Source organism: Prionailurus viverrinus, chromosome E2, assembly GCF_022837055.1.
Source record: "Prionailurus viverrinus isolate Anna chromosome E2, UM_Priviv_1.0, whole genome shotgun sequence".
NCBI classification, from domain to species: Eukaryota; Metazoa; Chordata; class Mammalia; order Carnivora; family Felidae; genus Prionailurus; species Prionailurus viverrinus.
Genome location: NC_062575.1, coordinates 3,092,669 through 3,109,862, shown reverse-complemented (window position 1 = coordinate 3,109,862; position 17,194 = coordinate 3,092,669). Strand labels below are relative to the sequence as shown.

The 17,194-nt window shown below is 62.4% G+C and overlaps 1 protein-coding gene across 1 annotated transcript; it reads left to right on the top strand.

Annotated features, from left to right (window-relative positions):
- The first annotated feature begins 332 nt into the window (after positions 1-332).
- On the top strand, positions 333-15,496 carry EPN1 (epsin 1). The gene is made up of 11 exons (XM_047834476.1): positions 333-632; positions 3,450-3,775; positions 8,282-8,531; positions 9,474-9,598; positions 10,267-10,341; positions 10,794-10,877; positions 12,306-12,597; positions 13,204-13,314; positions 13,470-13,553; positions 14,518-14,775; positions 14,876-15,496. Exons 2-11 carry the CDS (start codon positions 3,548-3,550, stop codon positions 15,082-15,084), a joined length of 1,716 nt encoding a protein of 571 aa, XP_047690432.1. The 5' UTR covers positions 333-632; positions 3,450-3,547; the 3' UTR covers positions 15,085-15,496.
- The last annotated feature ends 1,698 nt before the right edge of the window (positions 15,497-17,194 follow it).

Genomic DNA, 17,194 nt, shown 5'->3' with positions numbered 1-17,194 from the left:
CCTGCGTGGCCGGTTGCCCGGGGCAGGCGCTTGGGGGCGGGGCTCCGCGTGTGCGCCCGCTGGGCAAGGAGAGGGGGCGCCTAGAGCACCACCGCGGGGTGCCGGGGGTGTGGCCTCGCGAGCCCGGCACGGCGCGGCCCCTTCCTCGCCTCCCCCACCTCCCTCGGCCGAGATTGCCGGCCGGGCCTCTCTGAGGCCTCCACTCTTTCAAGGGCGTCCCCATGGCCTCGCAGCCGCGTCTGGCCACGGCGCTCGCGCGCCGGAAGTGACGTAGAAGGGCGGGCGGGGCCGCGGAAGCGGCGACTGCGCAGGCTCCCTGCGGGCCGAGTCGCCGGGGCCAAATGCGGCGCGGAGGGCGGGGCGCGCCGCCACTTCCGCTTCCGGTCCGTCGCCTCCTTCGGTTGCTTCCCGTCCGCTCGGCGGCTCCCCTCCCCCGCCCGGCTCTCTGCGCCCCTCCCGGGCGCCGGGGCGGCGGGGCCGTCGGCGTGCGGCCCTCCGTGCGTTCGCGCGTGCGCCCGACTGCGCCTCCGTGTCCGCCGCCTGCGGCCAGGCGCGCGCCCCGCGACACCGAGGCCAAGCGGGGCAGGGGGCTGCCCGCCATGACCCCCCGGAGCCCGGCGTGAGAGGCCGAGGTGAGCGCGGGCCGGGGTACGGCGGTACGGGGGCGCTCGGGCGTCCGTCGCGTGCGGCCCCTGGCTCATCACCGCGGCCTTTGTGTGTCGGCGCCCGCGCCTTTCCACCCCGCGGTGTCTGTGTTGGTCCGTATCCCGCCGGCCTCCGCCCGGGCCTCGGCGCTGCCCGCGTCCGCTGTGGCGCTTCCACTGGGCGCCGGTCCCCGTGTGTCGACCCCTGTCAGTGTCGGTGTGTGGTGTTCAGGATTGGTGGTCGTGCCGCTGTCTCTTTCTCTCTCTCCCTCTCTCTCTCTCCCTCTCCCTCACCCTTCTGCCTCCTCTCTTCCTCCGGGCCTCCGTGTCTGCAGTTCCCGGTGACCCTAGTCCCCGTCTCTGTGCATCTTCCTCCCCTCCGTTTTCCCATTCATCGTCCTCGCGCACATCCCCAACCCCGAGGTCCCTCTGCACGTCTGCTGCTTGGTCTGGAATCTGCCCCCTCCCCCAGGTCCTGGAGTCTCCAGAGGGGTGGGAGGTCGAGAGCCGGGCTGTAGAATCGAGGCCCACTCCTTGGCCAGCCTGTACTGGTTATCAGGTGACTTCTTTCATTTCCAAACCTTCGCTTCCTAGTGTTTAAAGTTAGGGTCGTTCACAGTTCCTGCATCCTGGCGTCGCTGTGCGTGTTCCTGGAGGCGGTAGCGGTGAAGCAGCTCGCCCCGCAGTTAACTGCTGGGACCCCTGCATTCCGCTCTTACAGGTTTTCAGCTCCGCGCAGCACATGTTTGACATCAGTCATTTGAGTACCCCTTGAGGGTTTTGCCATATCGTTCGTTCTCTACTCGATCTAATACTTCTCTTTGTGAGTCCGTTTGTGTTGAAAAACTTGCTCTCATTCTGAGCAGCATGCGTGCACTTTCGTGGATTGTTTTTTCTAACACAGCTTAGTGTAATTACCCGGCGTTAAAGTAGTGCGTTTTCCTTTACCGGCCCTTTGGAAATGTTCTTTTTCTCTGATAACAGCAGGCAGCGTTACTGAGCCCCTACTATCTGTGGGCAGGGCGCCAAGCACTTTATGTACCCATCTTATTTAATCAGCAAGCCTGCTGGGTAAGAATTCTTTCCTTCTTTTCAGAGTTGAGCAAACTGAGTCTCAAGGAGGTTGTTCTGCTGGTAGCTCATGGCCAGGATTTGGGCCCAAGTTACTTGTTCTTTGTTTCACACATTGGTTTTTCTTTCTCTGATGAGTTTGTAGTGCTGGGTCGCTGTCTCTTTCTTTTCCTTCTAGGGCCTTGATCCTTTCTCTTCGTTGTCATTCGGTCTCTGAGTACTGTCTCTGCCTGGGTTTCTCTGTGCCTCTTTCTCTTCTTGTTGGTCTTGTTCCCTTCCCTCTGTCTCTTCTGTGCTGGTCACATCAGCTCTTTGTCCTGGTGCATCCAGCTGGCCTGCTGGGCCCCCTGACCGCCTCACATCTGCCTCCCTGTGCCTGGGCTCTCCAGCTGGAATTCAAAGCTGGGGCCAGCCGGCCGTCCCAGGACGTAGGTAGGTTGTGGGAGGGCTTATTGGAGTGGATGTGGACCGAGGTGCTCAGTCTGCTCTGCAGCCAGGGTGAGGCCTGTGTCCCAGGGCAAGGGAGTCTCTCTTCCTGTGCCTCAGTTTCCTCCCCCCGTGAGGTGCTGTGAATCACGGAGTTGGGAGGATTAATTGAGTCACTGTGTGTAAAGCATGGAGAAGAATGCCTAGCACGGGGTAAGGCTCGTGCCACCGCTTGCTGTGATAGTCACCTTCCACCTGGTTCCCGCCCTTCTGTTCCTTCCCGTCATCTTGCCCTCAACACGGGTTAGTTTAAAAGTGTAGGTTTTGGTGTCCAAGCAGCCAGAGGTTGAGTCTGTGCTGCTGCGCTTAGTGTGTGACCTGGGCTGAATTGTTTGGCCTCCGAAAGCCCCGCTGGTGGTGTTGAGATAATGGGCATCTCTTGGTCAGCGAGCCCCTGGCATGCGGCTCAGACCCAGTGGGCAGCCGGGCTCATCCTTATCTCTCCTCCCCGAGCCTCCCGCCCCCCCCACCCTTGGTACGCCTGTCCCCCTGGCGTTCCCTGCCTCTTGCTCCATTCCCTTTAGTGGTCTCCCTGTGTGTCCTTGTTTCTGCCACAGATTCTGCCCCTTCCACTCCAGCCCTCCCTCCTTCCCTTCTTCCTAGCTGTTTATTGAATGGCTCTTCCGGGACGGCTGTCCCCAGAGACGTGGTCTCTGTCCCCATGGGGCTATTGGGTTGGCCTCAGCCACAGAATCAGACCCACGGGTATAAAATACTGATGGGGCCCCTAGGGAACCATGACTGTGGCATTTGGGTGTGTAACATCTGGGAAGCTTAAGCAGAGCCCTGGGGGTGATGAGGAGTGACCTGGGTGCTGAGGAAGAGCAGGATGACCATCTCGTGACACCACCCACGTTTATAGTGCACTGCCTACGTGCCGGGTTCTTAGCCCCCTGGGTTGTAGAACAAAACCCCACTCTACAGGGGAGAAAACAGGTGTGGAAGTTCCTGGCTCACCCAGGGCAGCGGGCTCGGAAGTACCGAGCTGCGGTGTCCCGTCTGTGATCTATCACTGCACACCCTGCCTCACTGAGCAGGGCCCCCAAGCAGGAAGGAGCTGGGCATGTTTGAGGAACTGAAAGACGGACCGGGTGACTAAGATGGGGGTTAACGAGGGCCAGAGCCTTCTAGGCCATGGTTAGGACCTCATCCTTGACTCCGGGGTGGGGGTGGGGGGCCACAGGGCGGAGCTGCAGGCTGGACAGCCCCAGGTCCCAATTGTGTTTCTAAAGGGCCTTTCTTCCTCAGATGCGGTGACCCCCAGCCCCTGCTGCTGTCTTTTCCTCCAGTCGCCCCTGTCTCGCCACATCCCGGGGGGCCCACCACCCTCACCATCACCCGCCGCCATGTCGACCTCGTCGCTGCGGCGCCAGATGAAGAACATAGTCCACAACTACTCGGAGGCCGAGATCAAGGTCCGAGAAGCCACGAGCAACGACCCCTGGGGCCCATCCAGCTCCCTCATGTCTGAGATCGCTGACCTCACCTACAACGTTGTCGCCTTCTCCGAGATCATGAGCATGATCTGGAAGCGGCTCAATGACCATGGCAAGAACTGGCGGCATGTCTACAAGGTCAGTGCCCGGGGCCTGCAGCCCGGCCCTCACATGCACGCGTGCTTGAGGGCGGGCGGGGGTGTGCGCAGGGCTCCGGTGGTGGTGTGCCCGAGGACTTGGAGTTCTGGGTGTTTATGTGAACCTCTCTCCCTCCCGCCCTCCTTTTCACCTAACGAAGGCAGCAAACGGGTAAGGGTCTTAGGAGTTTTGAGTCATAGGGTTTAAACTTCTTGAAAACGTGGCACAGTTGCAAGATTCGTCCGCACAGAAGGCCTAAGCAGGTGCACGGCGCGCGTCCCTCTGTGTGCCCAGAGCCCAGGTCCCTCTCAGAGGCAGCTGGTGTCTCCCGCTTCTGTTTTTCCTCCGGAACAATCTGTGTGCACATGTCCCCTGGCACCAGGGAGTTTGGGGGGCCGTGGAGCCGCAGTACCACTGCAGCGCTGGATACGTGGCCGTGTGCAATTATCAGGGCTCAGGACTGCAGTGGAGGACGGTGGGCTGTAGCAAGTGTAAATAGTACCCCAGTTTTTTTTTGTTGTTTTTTTTTTTTAAATTTTTTTTTTTCAACGTTTATTTATTTTTGGGACAAAGAGAGACAGAGCATGAACGGGGGAGGGGCAGAGAGAGAGGCAGACACAGAATCGGAAACAGGCTCCAGGCTCTGAGCCATCAGCCCAGAGCCCGACGCGGGGCTCGAACTCACAGACCGCGAGATCGTGACCTGGCTGAAGTCGGACGCTCAACCGACTGCGCCACCCAGGCGCCCCAATAGTACCCCAGTTTTAAGAAGGAAGGTGAAGTCACATCTCAGAGGTCATTCCTCTTTAGGATATAAAAGATTCGTACTTTATTTTCTTCCTTTTTTTACTTTTTCAACAAGTGCTACCTGGGGACGGACAGATCGTTAAGTGATCTGTGACGCTTTGCTTTTGTGAACAAGACTGCCGCGAATCCCCTTGTATGTTCACCATTTTCTAGAACTGGAACTTTTGGGCGGAAGGACACACGCAAGTGTCACGTTGAGAAACGTGGACACAGTGCCCACCACAGAAGTGGTCTGTTGACTGGTTCCTGGTGGCGGATGTGTGCGTCCTCACCCAGCGAACAGATTGGAGGCTTTGGTCAAAGGGAACGTGTCTTTGGGGAGTGCCCATGAGCGGTTTTTCAGCTTACTGGTCTGGGGCCTGGCATCTTCCCCTTGGGCCAAGAAGCGGCGGTGGGCACAGGCTGGCGTGGGTGGCCGGCCCCCACTCCCAGCAGTGGGGCTCGGGGCGGCCTGTGGACGTTCTTGCGTGTGAGGGTCCGGCTGCTGGGGTGGGAGCCGGAGAGCGAGGTTCAGGCAAGTCCTCTTGTCGACGTTTGTTTGGGGACCGTTGGCCAAGGGCCTGTTGTGTCTGGTGGTGGATGAGGCAGCCGAGGTCCCCGGTCTCATGGACTCTGGCTGGGACCTGCGCTGTGCCCCAGGGCACGGTGCTCCCTCGTTTCTCAGACCTGGAAATGCTGTGTTCTTTCTCACACCCACCCTGACAAACCCGGACTGGGGCCTCAATCCCCCGGACCCGATGTTGGGTCCGATATTTGGTGGTTTGTTGTGAAGGACTGGGTGGCATTTGTCTAGCTGAGAATCGGGGAAGGGGTGGGGGGGTCTGGGTGAGCCCTTGTGTGGAGGTGAAGGGAGGGGATGGGATTTGGAGGGCCTCTTGAAACTGCAAGGGAAGCTCACTGGGGCTCATGGACCAAGTGCAGCCGGAGAAACACTGCTGTAGGCAGAGAACCACGAAGTACTTTTCCTGTCCCCACTTTTTAGGTGAGGAAACTGAGGCACAAAGAGGCTCGGGGCCACCCGGGGGCAAGGGGTGGGAGGGGAGCCTTGGAACCCGTTCTCTTGACTGGGTTGTGTCACCTCCCTGCTCCGAGGAATGCAGGGTCTCCATTTTTATCTTTTAAATGTTTACTTATCTTTTAACGTTTATGAGAGAGAGCGGGAGCACGGGAGGGGCAGAGAGAGAGGGAGACACAGAATCTGAAGCAGGCTCCAGGCTCTGAGCTGTCAGCACAGAGCCCAACGTGGGGCTCGAACCCACAAACTGCAAGATTGTGACCTAAGCTGAAGTTGGACGTTTAACCGACTGAGCTACCCAGGTGCCTCTCAGTTTTTATCTTTTAAAACAAGAGGTCAACAAACTATGGGCCAGAGGTTGAATCTGGGCAGCCACCTGTGTTGGTGGGTGAAGCTCTATCCGTCATGGCCAGGCCCGCTCATCTGCGGCTGCTTCCCCTATAGCATGGGGGCCATGTGGCCTGAAAAGCTGGGTTATCTAGCACCTGGCCCTTTGAGAAGTTGTTTGTGGACTCCTGTTTTTTTGTTTTTTTACTTTTGTAAACATTGATTTTTTATTTAAGTTTATTTATTTTGAGAGAGAGAGAGAGAGAGAGAGCCCAAGAATGCATGTGCATGTGGACAGGCAGGGGAGGAGGAGGAGCAGGGAAAGGGGGGGAAAGAGAATCCTAAGCAGGCTCCATGCTGTCAGTGCAGAGCCCGACACGGGGCTTGAACCCACAAACCGCGAGGTGATGATCTGAGGCGAAGCCAAGAGTCAGACGCTCAACCAACTGAGTGCCCAGGTGCCCCGTGTGGCTCCTTGATGCGTGTTCTGGTGTCCTGGGGGATCCAGGAGCAAGCTGTTTCAAAAATTAGCAGGGACTATTGGGCTGTCTAGTTGCTTACTTTTAAGAATAGGTTCACGTTTTCTGTTGTGACACGTGTCACGAGCGTACAGCCTGGTTAGTGCTCACGTGTACGCTCACCTGTGTAGCCACCATCCCGATGGAGAGAGAGAGAGGATGTCCCCGCCTCCCCCAGCAGCATCCTGTCCTGCCTTCTGTCTGCCACGTTTGTTCTAGAACTTTCCACGGACCCATGCTCCTGGTTCTTTGCACCTGCGTATGTTGCTCACGGCCTCATCTGGGAGGTTGGCGTGTGCGGCATCCGCTTGCGTGTTTACGTTACGTTGCTGTGCGTGTGCTGCTCCCGCACCACGGGCCCGCTGTGCTTCACACGTATGCGTGTTACCCGTGGGGTGTTTGGATTCTTTCTGGGTTCACAGGCCATTCAACTGCAGCTCCAGAGCTTTGAAAACGAGTTTTTGTGAGTTGTTGGGTGCAAGTCCCATCCCAGGCTGAGGGGAGGTGGTCTGTCTGCCATCTGTGGGTCTCGGGTAGCTTGACTGTTGGTGGGACCTTCTGCTGGGAGATCCTGTTTTATGTGTCGTGTGGCCTTTCTGGTCTGAACCCGGGAAAGCTGAATTCCAGAGCACGGCTGGCCCAGGACCTTGGGAGCCTGCTTTCCACCCTGTCCCTCCTACCGTGATGCGTAAACACCTCGAGGGCTGGTTAAAGACTAACCTCTGATTACTGGCGTAAATACCGTTCACACACCTTCAGGAAGCCTGTGAGATTCAGGTTTGGCTCCCCAGGAAGGTTGGGGAGACGTCAAGCCCCCACAGCGGGGGTTCCCCGGCAAATCGCGTAGCTCTTCAGACAGCTCAGCCGAAGCAGAAGGTCCTCTCTCTGTTGCTTTGCAGTGGTCTGGGTGACCTTCAGGGGCTCCGGGAAGCTCCCGGAGTCCCCTGCAAACCATAAGGTGCCCTGTCGTCCGACGACCGGAGTCTCTTTCCCCGTTTTGTTTTAACTTGTTGGAAAGAGAATTTGTTCTTACCTCTTAAATGCAGAAGCTGTCACGGTGTTTCCTCCTCCCTGTCCCTTTGTTCCTGCTGTCCCAGTGCACGAGTGCCCTGCAGAGAGCCCTGCCTCAACAGGCCCCGAGGCCCCGGTGCCTGCCTCCCTCCCTCCCACCTCGAGGAGCAAGTCGCTTCCTTGTCTGCAGAGGCACAAAGCTCTACACGGGCGGTAATGACACACGTTCCAGATGGACAGGACGGGAGAGAAACCAGTCTGGCCGTCCGAGCACTGGGTGCTGTCGAACGTGACTTAACAGGCGTATTTTTGTGGTTTCAGAGAAATAGAGTGGGGTCTGCTTGGCTCGGGGAAGCCTGGGAGGGGCTGCAGCGACCATACCTGCCTTTTCCCCGTTTCTGGATTTTTACTGACCTGCACACAGATCCCGTGCCGTACGGTTCACCCTTGTAAAGTGTGCGGTTCAGTGGCACAGAGCACCGGCCCGGGGTTAGGCGACCACCACCACTGCCTGGGTGCAGAGTATCTTTGTCACCTGCACACAGATCCCGTGTCCACCGAGAGTCTCCCAGCCCTGGCAGCCCCGAATCTCCTGTGATCCACATCCTCTGTGGATGTGCCTGTCGGGGACGCCCGCCTCGCATGCTCTTTGGTGTCTGTGGGGTCCCTCCAAGTGGCTGCACGTGGCCGCGCTGCGTCCTCTCTCGCGGCCATGTAGTCACCTGCTGGGCTGCGCGTGTCTGTCCGTGTGCGGCTGACGTGAGGGTTGGCGCCGGGACTGGGATCCTGGCCGCCGTGTTCGTGACCGGTGTGCCCCCCGCCCTGAAGGCCATGACGCTGATGGAGTACCTCATCAAGACCGGCTCGGAGCGCGTGTCCCAGCAGTGCAAGGAGAACATGTACGCGGTGCAGACGCTCAAGGACTTCCAGTACGTGGACCGTGACGGCAAGGACCAGGGCGTGAACGTGCGTGAGAAGGCCAAGCAGCTGGTGGCCCTGCTCCGTGACGAGGACCGGCTGCGGGAGGAGCGCGCCCACGCGCTCAAGACCAAGGAGAAGCTGGCGCAGACCGCCACGGGTGAGGCCTGCCTCGGGAGCCCCCCGCGCCTCTGCGCCCTCACTGCTCCCTCCAGGCCCACCCCCCTCCGTCTTGAAGCTTCCTGTCGTTGCCAGGCACCCCTTGCCCAGCCGCTGGGCTCTCCCCGCCCTGTGCCATCCTTTCTGTGTCCTCATCTGAGGGGTGACGAGCCGTGAGCCTCCTCTGCACTCCTGTGTCCCTTCCCTCTCGCTGTGGGACCTTAGAGCTGAGAGGTACCCTGTTCACCTGCAAATACTAACCGAGGGCCGCCTGAGGGCCCAGGTGTGCCCCTTCCTGAGAGCGGGCAATGCCGAAGACGGAGAGGAGTGACCTGGAGGGGGTTGCCGGAGGTCTGAGGTCAGGGACGGCAGGCACTCTGGGGGGCCTGCCGACAGTGAGGGGCCAGCTGCGAGCAGCAGGCAGGTGGGCGCTTCCCCTGGCTCAGCATTAGGCCCTGCACCCTGTCCGTGCCACCTTCTGGGTAGTCACCCCCTTCTGGGTCACGTCTTGTCTCCGCCACACCCACGGTGGGGGTGGGGGCTGAGGGTGCAGGTTCTCTTCTTCCCCTGACACCCAGCTGGTCCCAGCCACGCAGCCCTGGACCCGTGGGAGCACGTGGGCCTGGAGACCGGTGTGCCCTGGGGCTCTGAGCAGACCCCGGGCATGCAGCTCGGGAACCAAGGTTGTGGGCTCTGAGGCTCCTGCACATCCTCCCTTTGCTGCTGGCTTTTGTTCTTGGGCCCACAGGGCTGTCCTTCCTTGACACCCACCCCCCCCCTCCTTATTCCATGTTCTCCCCGGGGCGGGGGGAGGGGAGGCTGGACAAACCCGGCTCACAGTCTGCCCCCCCCCTGGAAAGGAAGCCTTCCTCCCCCCCCCCGCCTGGGCTGTGTGGTCCCTTCTCTTTGTCCAGCCGGGTCTCACTGCCCCTCCCCACCGCAGCGTCCTCAGCAGCCGTGGGCTCGGGGCCCCCACCTGAGGCAGAGCAGGCATGGCCGCAGAGCAGCGGGGAGGAGGAGCTCCAGCTCCAGCTGGCCTTGGCCATGAGCAAGGAGGAGGCCGACCAGGTACTGGGCCCGGCCGGGCGCACCAGTTTGACTCTGGGGGTTTGACTTCCGTTCTCATCCCATCTCATGCCTCAGCCCCTGCCCCTCCACCTCCTGAGGGCCTGTGCCCTCTCTCTCCCCACCCCCACCCTCTCTCTGCTGGCCCTCCCACCTGGTCTTCCTGTGTCCTCGTCCTGACCGCTTTCGTCCCCTTTACTCGGGTGTTTGTCCTGAGTGGCTCCTTCCCTGCTAGTCTCTCTGCTCTGTCTCTGCCCGTCCCTCGCCGGTTTGGGTGACTGTGTCTGTGCCTTTGGTTCTGTCCGTCCTGGCTCTGTTTCTGTTTCCTTTCCTTTTCTCCTTCTCTCTCTCTCTCCCCTTCCTTCCTCCTCTCTCTCCTTCCCTCCTTCTTTCTCCCGCCCCCAACCTTGTGTCCTGTCGTGGACCCCTCACACTCCCCGTCTCTCTCCTCCTCTCTCTCTCTCTCTCTCTCTCTCTCTCTCTCTCTCTCTTCTCTACTTTTCTCTCTCCTTCCCTCCTTCTTTATCTCGCCCGCCCCCAACCTTGTGTCCTGCCCTGGACCCCTCACACTCCCCGTCTCTCTCTTCCTCTCTCTCCTTCCCTCCTTCTCTTTCTCTCCCACCCCCCACCTCGTGTCCTGCCCTGGACCCCTCACGCTCTCTCTCCCCCAGCCCCCATCCTGCGGCCCTGAGGACGACGTCCAGCTCCAGCTGGCCCTTAGTTTGAGCCGTGAGGAACACGACAAGGTCAGAAGAGCCCCCTCCCCTCCCTAGGGCTCCCCTCAGACCCTCCTCAGGTCCCCGGCTCCTTGCACCCCCTTGCCCGCCCCACAGCAGCCCTGCCCCTGCCGTACGCACGTGTCACGTGGGTCCTCCAACGGTGCAGTCGCAGCATGGGAAGCAGATGCCTCGTGGCCACTCCGTCCCCTCTGCCACAGCCCAGGCCTTGGTCACCTCCACCCAGCGCAGCAGACACTGCAGAGTCAGACGCCTGGCCCCCGCTTCCCGAGCCTGTCAGAGCAGTGCCTGGCCAGGCCCGTGTCCCCAGCCCAGACCGCACGCGCCTCCCCATCCTCCCCTCCCACATCGTCCACATCCCATTTTAATTTTCAGTCACCTTTGTCGGGTCGGGGGTGGGGGGCAGCCGTGCTGCTCGTATTCTGACCCTCCCTTGTCGCCTGCCTCCATGACCCAAACAGGAAGAGCGGATCCGCCGTGGGGACGACCTGAGGCTTCAGATGGCCATAGAGGAGAGCAGGAGGGAGACTGGTGGCCAGGAGGAGGTGAGCACGGGAGGCCGTCCTGCCCTCAGGCGCCCGGGGCCTTGGGCGGGGCCCTAGGCGGCTGTGGCTGTGGCTGCAGGGAACCGTTTTCTCGGGGAGACGTGTGGGGGCTGGAGGGCGCTCGAGTGTGACCCCGCCACGGAGATGTTTCGAGTGGCGGTCGGTGCCTGTAGCTGAGCGAGACCAGAGCGAGATACAGTGAGAGCACCGGTCTGATCGGGCAGGAAGGGGGTGGCTCACGTGTGCCCAGGCACCTCCTGAGCATCCACCTTCGCCCGGGACACCGAGGGTCAGCGGGCGAGCGACACAGGGCTGGTCCCTGGCCTCCGGGGGCCGCAGTCCCCCAGTGCAGACGTGATGTTTGCTGGCAGTTCAGCTTGTGCTTTTCATCCCGCCTCTCTTGGCCTCACGGGTGAATGAGGCATGGCCGTGCACATTGAGGCCAGGGTCCCTCACGTGGCCGGGCATCCAAGCTGGCCTCGTTCTGTGGCCTCACTCGGGTTGCTGTCTCGAGCGTCTTCACTGTGGGACCGGCCTCAAGGATGCTGGCCTGGGAGGGTAGCCGCCTTCCTGATGGGCAGGCGGAGGGCGGGTAGCCAGGTGGCCAGGGCTGGCCCCGCAGCCACAACAGGGCACTGGATAGAGGAGCCTGCTTGGGCTAGCCTCAGCCGGAGGGTCTCCCTGATGCCCCACCTCTCGAGAGCCTGGAGGAAGGGGGTGCCAGGCCTGCGCCCGCTGTCCTGTGGGAGGTGGGGCACCTCCTTGTCCAGAGAGGCGTGTGCTCTTGGGACACAGGGTCATTGTGTGAGAGTGAGTGCGCGCGCGCGCATGCGTGTGTGTGTGTGCGTGCGCATGTGCATGCTCACAGGTGCTCCAGGCTTCCAGGGCTATGGGTGAGCGCCTGTGAGCGCGTGCGCACACTCACACACACACACACACACACACAGCCCTGGAAGCCTGGAGCATGCTCCAGGTGACGTGGGACGTGTACTGGGCTTGAGGCCAGGACTGTTCAGGGTGACCCATAATCACCTGACACTCAGTGGGCGACCCCAGTGGGCCTCCCATGGGCAGGGCTGGGGTGGGCTCCTCTGGGCTCTGGTCGCTTTCCTTGTTCCCCAGTGGGCCTCCCATGGGCAGGGCTGGGGTGGGCTCCTCTGGGCTCTGGTCGCTTTCCTTGTTCTGGCGGGAACTGGGGAGGGCTGAGTGGTGGGGGGTGGCGGACAGCAGGGGTGTAGTGGGTGGGAGATGGGGAGACTGCCTTCTTCGGTCTCATGACCACAGCACCTGGCTCTTGCTTCTCTCTTGCTCTGCAGCCGTTCCCCCCCCCCCACCCCCCCCGCCCCAGGGCCCTCCTCCCGGACCCCTGGGGTCCCCTGGCCCAGCCTGCTCGGGCCTCATGTACTTTCTTTCCTCTGTACCCTGCAGTCCTCCCTCATGGATCTTGCTGACGTCTTCACGGCCCCGGCTCCACCACCAGCCACGGACCCCTGGGGAGGCCCCCAGGCGGCACCCATGACTGCCCCCACCTCGGACCCTTGGGGAGGGGCCCCTGTCCCTCCAGCTGCTGATCCCTGGGGTGGTCCGGCCCCTACACCAGCCTCCGGGGACCCTTGGAGGCCTGCTGCCCCTGCAGGGCCCCCGGTTGACCCTTGGGGTGGGACCCAGGCCCCTGCAGCTGGAGAGGGGCCCACGCCTGATCCGTGGGGGAGCTCTGATGGTGAGTGCTGGCTGCCTGCCTGCTCTGGCCCCACATCCAGTGTGTGATCCCGGGCATGCCTTAGGGATTGGGACAGATGCAGTACAGTGGGTGGCTGTGGGGGTCAGATAGAACAGCCCAGAGGAGCGGGCATGAGGGAGCCTGTAGGACCATGGCGGGGTGCCAAGGGGCGCGGGGTAGAGAGGTTGCTGCAGTGGAACCAGGGCGGGTGGCTGGTGAGGCTGGGTGCAGGAGGGCTGGGACGGGGCTGGACGCCCTGGGGGGGTCTCAAGGGAGCCATGGGGTTTGGGCAGGTCTGGGTGAGCCATACCGCCTTACCCAGCTGGGGAGGTCTTTGGGGGCTTCCCAGAGGCCTCACGGCCGAGGAGGGACGTGTGGGCAGAGGCCCCGCAGTGTGTGTAGCCATGGCTCATTCGTGGGGACGAGGCGGGAAAGGCTGCGGGTGGGCCCATGCTGGGGTGCCCAGCTGCGTCCCAGGACACGGCAGGGCAGGGCGAGGCTTTGGGGAGGTACGGGCCTAGGAGTGAGGCTGGAGGGAGTGGGCACAGGTTCTCAGAGGTAAACCCTCCACCCAGCAGCCGCGTACATGCCTCCTTCCTCACTCAGGTGGGGCTCCGGTAGGTGGACCCCCAGCCTCTGATCCCTGGGCTCCAGCCCCGGCCTTCTCGGACCCCTGGGGAGGGTCACCTGCCAAGCCCAGCACCAATGGCACCACAGGTACTGGGTGGGTGCTGGGGTCAGGCTGACGGGGCCCAAGGGTGTGGCGGGTGTGTGTGGGAGCTTGGGGGTATCTGGTCTCTGGAGTGCCGGGGGCTGGGGAGTGGGAGGTGGGTCCCCATGGGGAGCTGAGTGGGCATCCTGGACCCCCACAGCCGTCGGGTTTGACGCGGAGCCAGATGAGTTCTCGGACTTCGACCGCCTGCGTTCGGCCCTGCCGACCTCCGGGAGCAGCACGGGTGAGCCACCCTCTGGGCTGTGTGGGCCGGCACCCAGACCCTCTCATTGCAGTTATAACTGATCCTGAACATCTTCAAAAGAAAGTTTGATCTTGGTTTTGAATAATTTCATACTCAGAAGAGCTGCAGAAGTAGCATAAGGAACTGTGTTTTTGCAGCTTCCCTAGATTCCGAACTCTGACTTCTGTGTCCCTGGAATGTTCCTCTGGTGTTTCTGGGGGCCCGGCCGGCTGTGTCCTGCATTACCAGCAGTGTGGTGACTGCGGGGGCCCGCCCCCCTGGCCTGCCCGCTGGTGCCTCAGCGCCCAGTGCCTTCCCCACCTGGCGTCCCGTCTTCGGGGCACCTTGCGTTTGGGCGTCCTGGCTCTTGTGTCCCTCCCTTCCCGGCACGGACTGGACTGGCTTGTGTCTGGAGAACATGCCGTCTGTGCGAGGTGTTGGTAGGGCACTGAGCCTGTCCCCAGGAGGCGCCGATGTGTCTCCCTGCGCCAGTGGCCTGAAGCGGACCCGGGAAGCAGAAGCAGGAATTCTTGGGACTGACTGGGCAGGCCGGGCGCCAGGGATCCCTCCCTCCCCTTGCGCCCCCTGAGGTTATTGTCCAGTCCCCTGTCTGTCTGTGGTTTGCTACCTTCCCGGGTCTGTTTTCCTCTCTCCCTGCCGATTTTGTGCATTTCCCAGCAGCAGGGGGGATTCTCAGATCTCAGAAACAAGCAGACAGTCTCACAGATGCTCTCCTGTCTGCGGGGCCATTGTGCTTCTCCGCCGTGATGTTTCTGTTGGGGACGGACGCTGGAGCCAGTGGGGTTTTGTGGGATTGCGTGAACGTCCCTTGGTAGTTTTCTGCCCTGGAGACTATCTGCTGGAGTTCCCTGAGTGGGTCCCCCTGGCTTGGCGCTAGGCTGGGCCTCTCAATTTGAGGCCCCCGCTGCCCGCCCTCCCCTGACCCCTCTCTGGCTCCTTGTAGGGGAGCTGGAGCTGCTCGCTGGAGAGGTACCCGCACGCAGTCCCGGGGCGTTCGACATGAGTGGGGTCGGAGGCTCTCTGGCCGAGGCTGTGGGGAGCCCCCCGCCGGCGGTTGCCCCCACCCCGCCGCCGCCCACACGGAAGACGCCAGAGTCATTCCTGGGGCCTAATGCAGCCCTCGTGGACCTCGACTCACTGGTGAGCCGGCCGGGCCCCACGCCGCCAGGAGCCAAGGCCTCCAACCCCTTCCTGCCAAGCGGTGAGTGCCAGCCTCCCGGACGGATCCCACCTGTTGACCTCCTACCCGGGCAGGCCCCTGACTCTGCTCTGTTGTCTCCTCTTCTCTTCTCTCCCTGTAGGAGCCCCGACCACCGGCCCCTCCATCACCAACCCCTTCCAGCCCGCGCCCCCTGCGACGCTCACCCTGAACCAGCTCCGGCTCAGCCCTGTGCCCCCGGTCCCCGGAGCACCACCGACATACATCTCTCCCCTTGGTGGGGGCCCTGGCCTGCCCCCCATGATGCCCCCAGGCCCCCCAGCCCCCAACACTAACCCCTTCCTCCTATAATCCAGGAGGGAGGGGGATTTGGCCTGGCCGGGCTTCCCCCATTTCTGCTCCCTGGGAGAACAGTGTTGTGAGTGCATGTGAAGCGGGGGACCCCTGCCCCCACCCCAGCACCCTCCCCTCCTGGGGCCCACTCACACTACACCCTCTTCCATGTCCCCCACCCCACCTCCCCGGAGAGAAACTGGACGTGACATGGGGGATGGGGAGGGGTGCTGGCCGGAGGAGGACCCCTTTCCTGTGGCATTAGAAAGGGGAGGGACAGCTGGGGGTCCCCCACCCATTCCTCTCCCTCCCAACTCCTGACTGGCCCCTCAATCAGTGTTTGAGCCTCCTCGTCCCTATGCGCACCCCTTGGTGAATCCTTGGTGATAATTTTGGCAACTTCGGGAATAAATGGCAATTCTCATGGGTATCACTCCCCCAAGTTCCCATCCGTGGTTCACACAACCTCCTCCCCCGAGGGACCCAGGGCTCTGGGCCTCTTTGTTGCCCCTTGGGGCAGCTGAGAGCCCGTGCGTCTCAGAAGTGTCGGTTCCGGAGGCTTCAGTTCCGGTGGGCAGCCGTGTTGGGGCGTGGGGGGTGCCTGAGTCCCCGTGGGCGGCAGCCCACTCGGGGCTGGAGAGCTTAATGAGGTTCTTGGGTGTGGGTGCTTCACACATGCTTGTGGCCAGTGGACCCCACGTGGGGGTCGGGGGTCGTGCAGGGCTGGGTGAGCTGTGGATGAGCAGGTGAGGGTTCCTGAGACGATGGCGGGGTGCACTTGACACGCGGCGGTGCTGCCGTGCTGTGAACCAGTGCGCATGCCCATCCGGGTACAGCCGGCAGTGGTCTATGCTGCTACCGGAGCAGAGGGACACCGGGTCTGAGCTCTTGCTCTTCCGCCCACCCCCCCGCCCTGCCGTGGGTCCCTCTCCCATGGTGGTGAGGGACACCGGGTCTGAGCTCTTGCTCTTCCGCCCCCCCCCCCCCGCCCTGCCGTGGGTCCCTCTCCCATGGTGGTGAGGGCTGTGTCTCACACTCCAAGGAGGCGGCCGACATGAGGGGATGGCATGTGAGCCCCAGGGACAGCCACGGGGACGGCAGGTCAGAGACAGATGGCGGAGCGGGAGTGAGCTTGCCGGCAGGGCGGCTGGACTTCTGTCCTTGCTGTCGAGGGGCGCGGTGGCTGAATGCATGGGACAGCGGCAGCTTCCGCACCCAGAGAAGGGAGGGCCTGGGGTGCTGGGAGCACGGGGGCAGGTGGGCGAGCCCCGGTCTTGGTCTTCCCGGGGCTCCAGGGGCCCGGCGGGCTGGACCCTCCTTCCATGGGGCGGGGAGGGGCGGGGGGGGAGACAGAAACACGACCTGGGTTTGTTGTCCAGAAGCCCTGAGGGTCTGTCCCCAGACGGCGGCCGCAGCACTTAGCGCGTCCCCTCTCGTTCCCTCGGTATGAACGCACGTCAGCTCCAAAGCCCCGGTGCCCCCGCCTCGTCCCTCTAAGAGCCCCGACCCCTGATTAGGCCTGTGCGCCGGGTTTGTAGTGACCGGCCCCCCACCTGAGCGCTGAGGAGCCCAGCCGGCCGTTCCTGCCTCACTGGCTCGCTCCTCCTCCTCCTCCTCCTCCTCCTCCTCCTGTGAGTCGCTCGGACTCCGGCCCCAATGTTGTGGGAGCTGGTGGGGGTCCCGGTGGGTGTGTCTGCAGGGGCTTTGGGCCACCTGTGCCAGGGCCGGAGGGGACAGGCCCGGCCGGGGCTTGTCTGGGGGTGAGTGTGTGGGTCTGTGACCCGCCCGGGCACCGGAGGCCAAGATGGAGGCAGAGGCCCCGCCCACTCGCAGGCCTGCCCCCGCGTTTCAGGACGTGTGCTCGCACGGCCCACTGCGCTAGCTGCTAGCGCTCAGGCTCCCTTGCGTTCGGTGTCCCCGCCTCTCACCTGTGTCCTAGAAGCACGACACAGAGCCTGCCTCGGCCAGCCTCTGCCTCTGCCTCACCTTCCCTTCAGAACTCGTCTGCCCTCGATGCAGAATCCTGACCTACTTGGCCCCCCTGCCGCCCGGCCCGGCACACGGGACCCCACACCCCTTCCACGCTCTCAGTGTGCACACGCCCCACTCTGTGCTGCACGGGACCCAT

What these genes read in the sequence shown, in the direction of transcription:
- EPN1 (XM_047834476.1), top strand. Translation starts at nt 3,548, where the DNA reads ATGTCGACCTCGTCGCTGCGGCGCCAGATGAAGAACATAGTCCACAAC. An exon ending in ACTGGCGGCATGTCTACAAG is followed by an intron (nt 3,776 to 8,281) that starts GTCAGTGCCCGG and finishes CCCGCCCTGAAG; the next exon opens with GCCATGACGCTGATGGAGTA. An exon ending in AGACTGGTGGCCAGGAGGAG is followed by an intron (nt 10,878 to 12,305) that starts GTGAGCACGGGA and finishes TGTACCCTGCAG; the next exon opens with TCCTCCCTCATGGATCTTGC.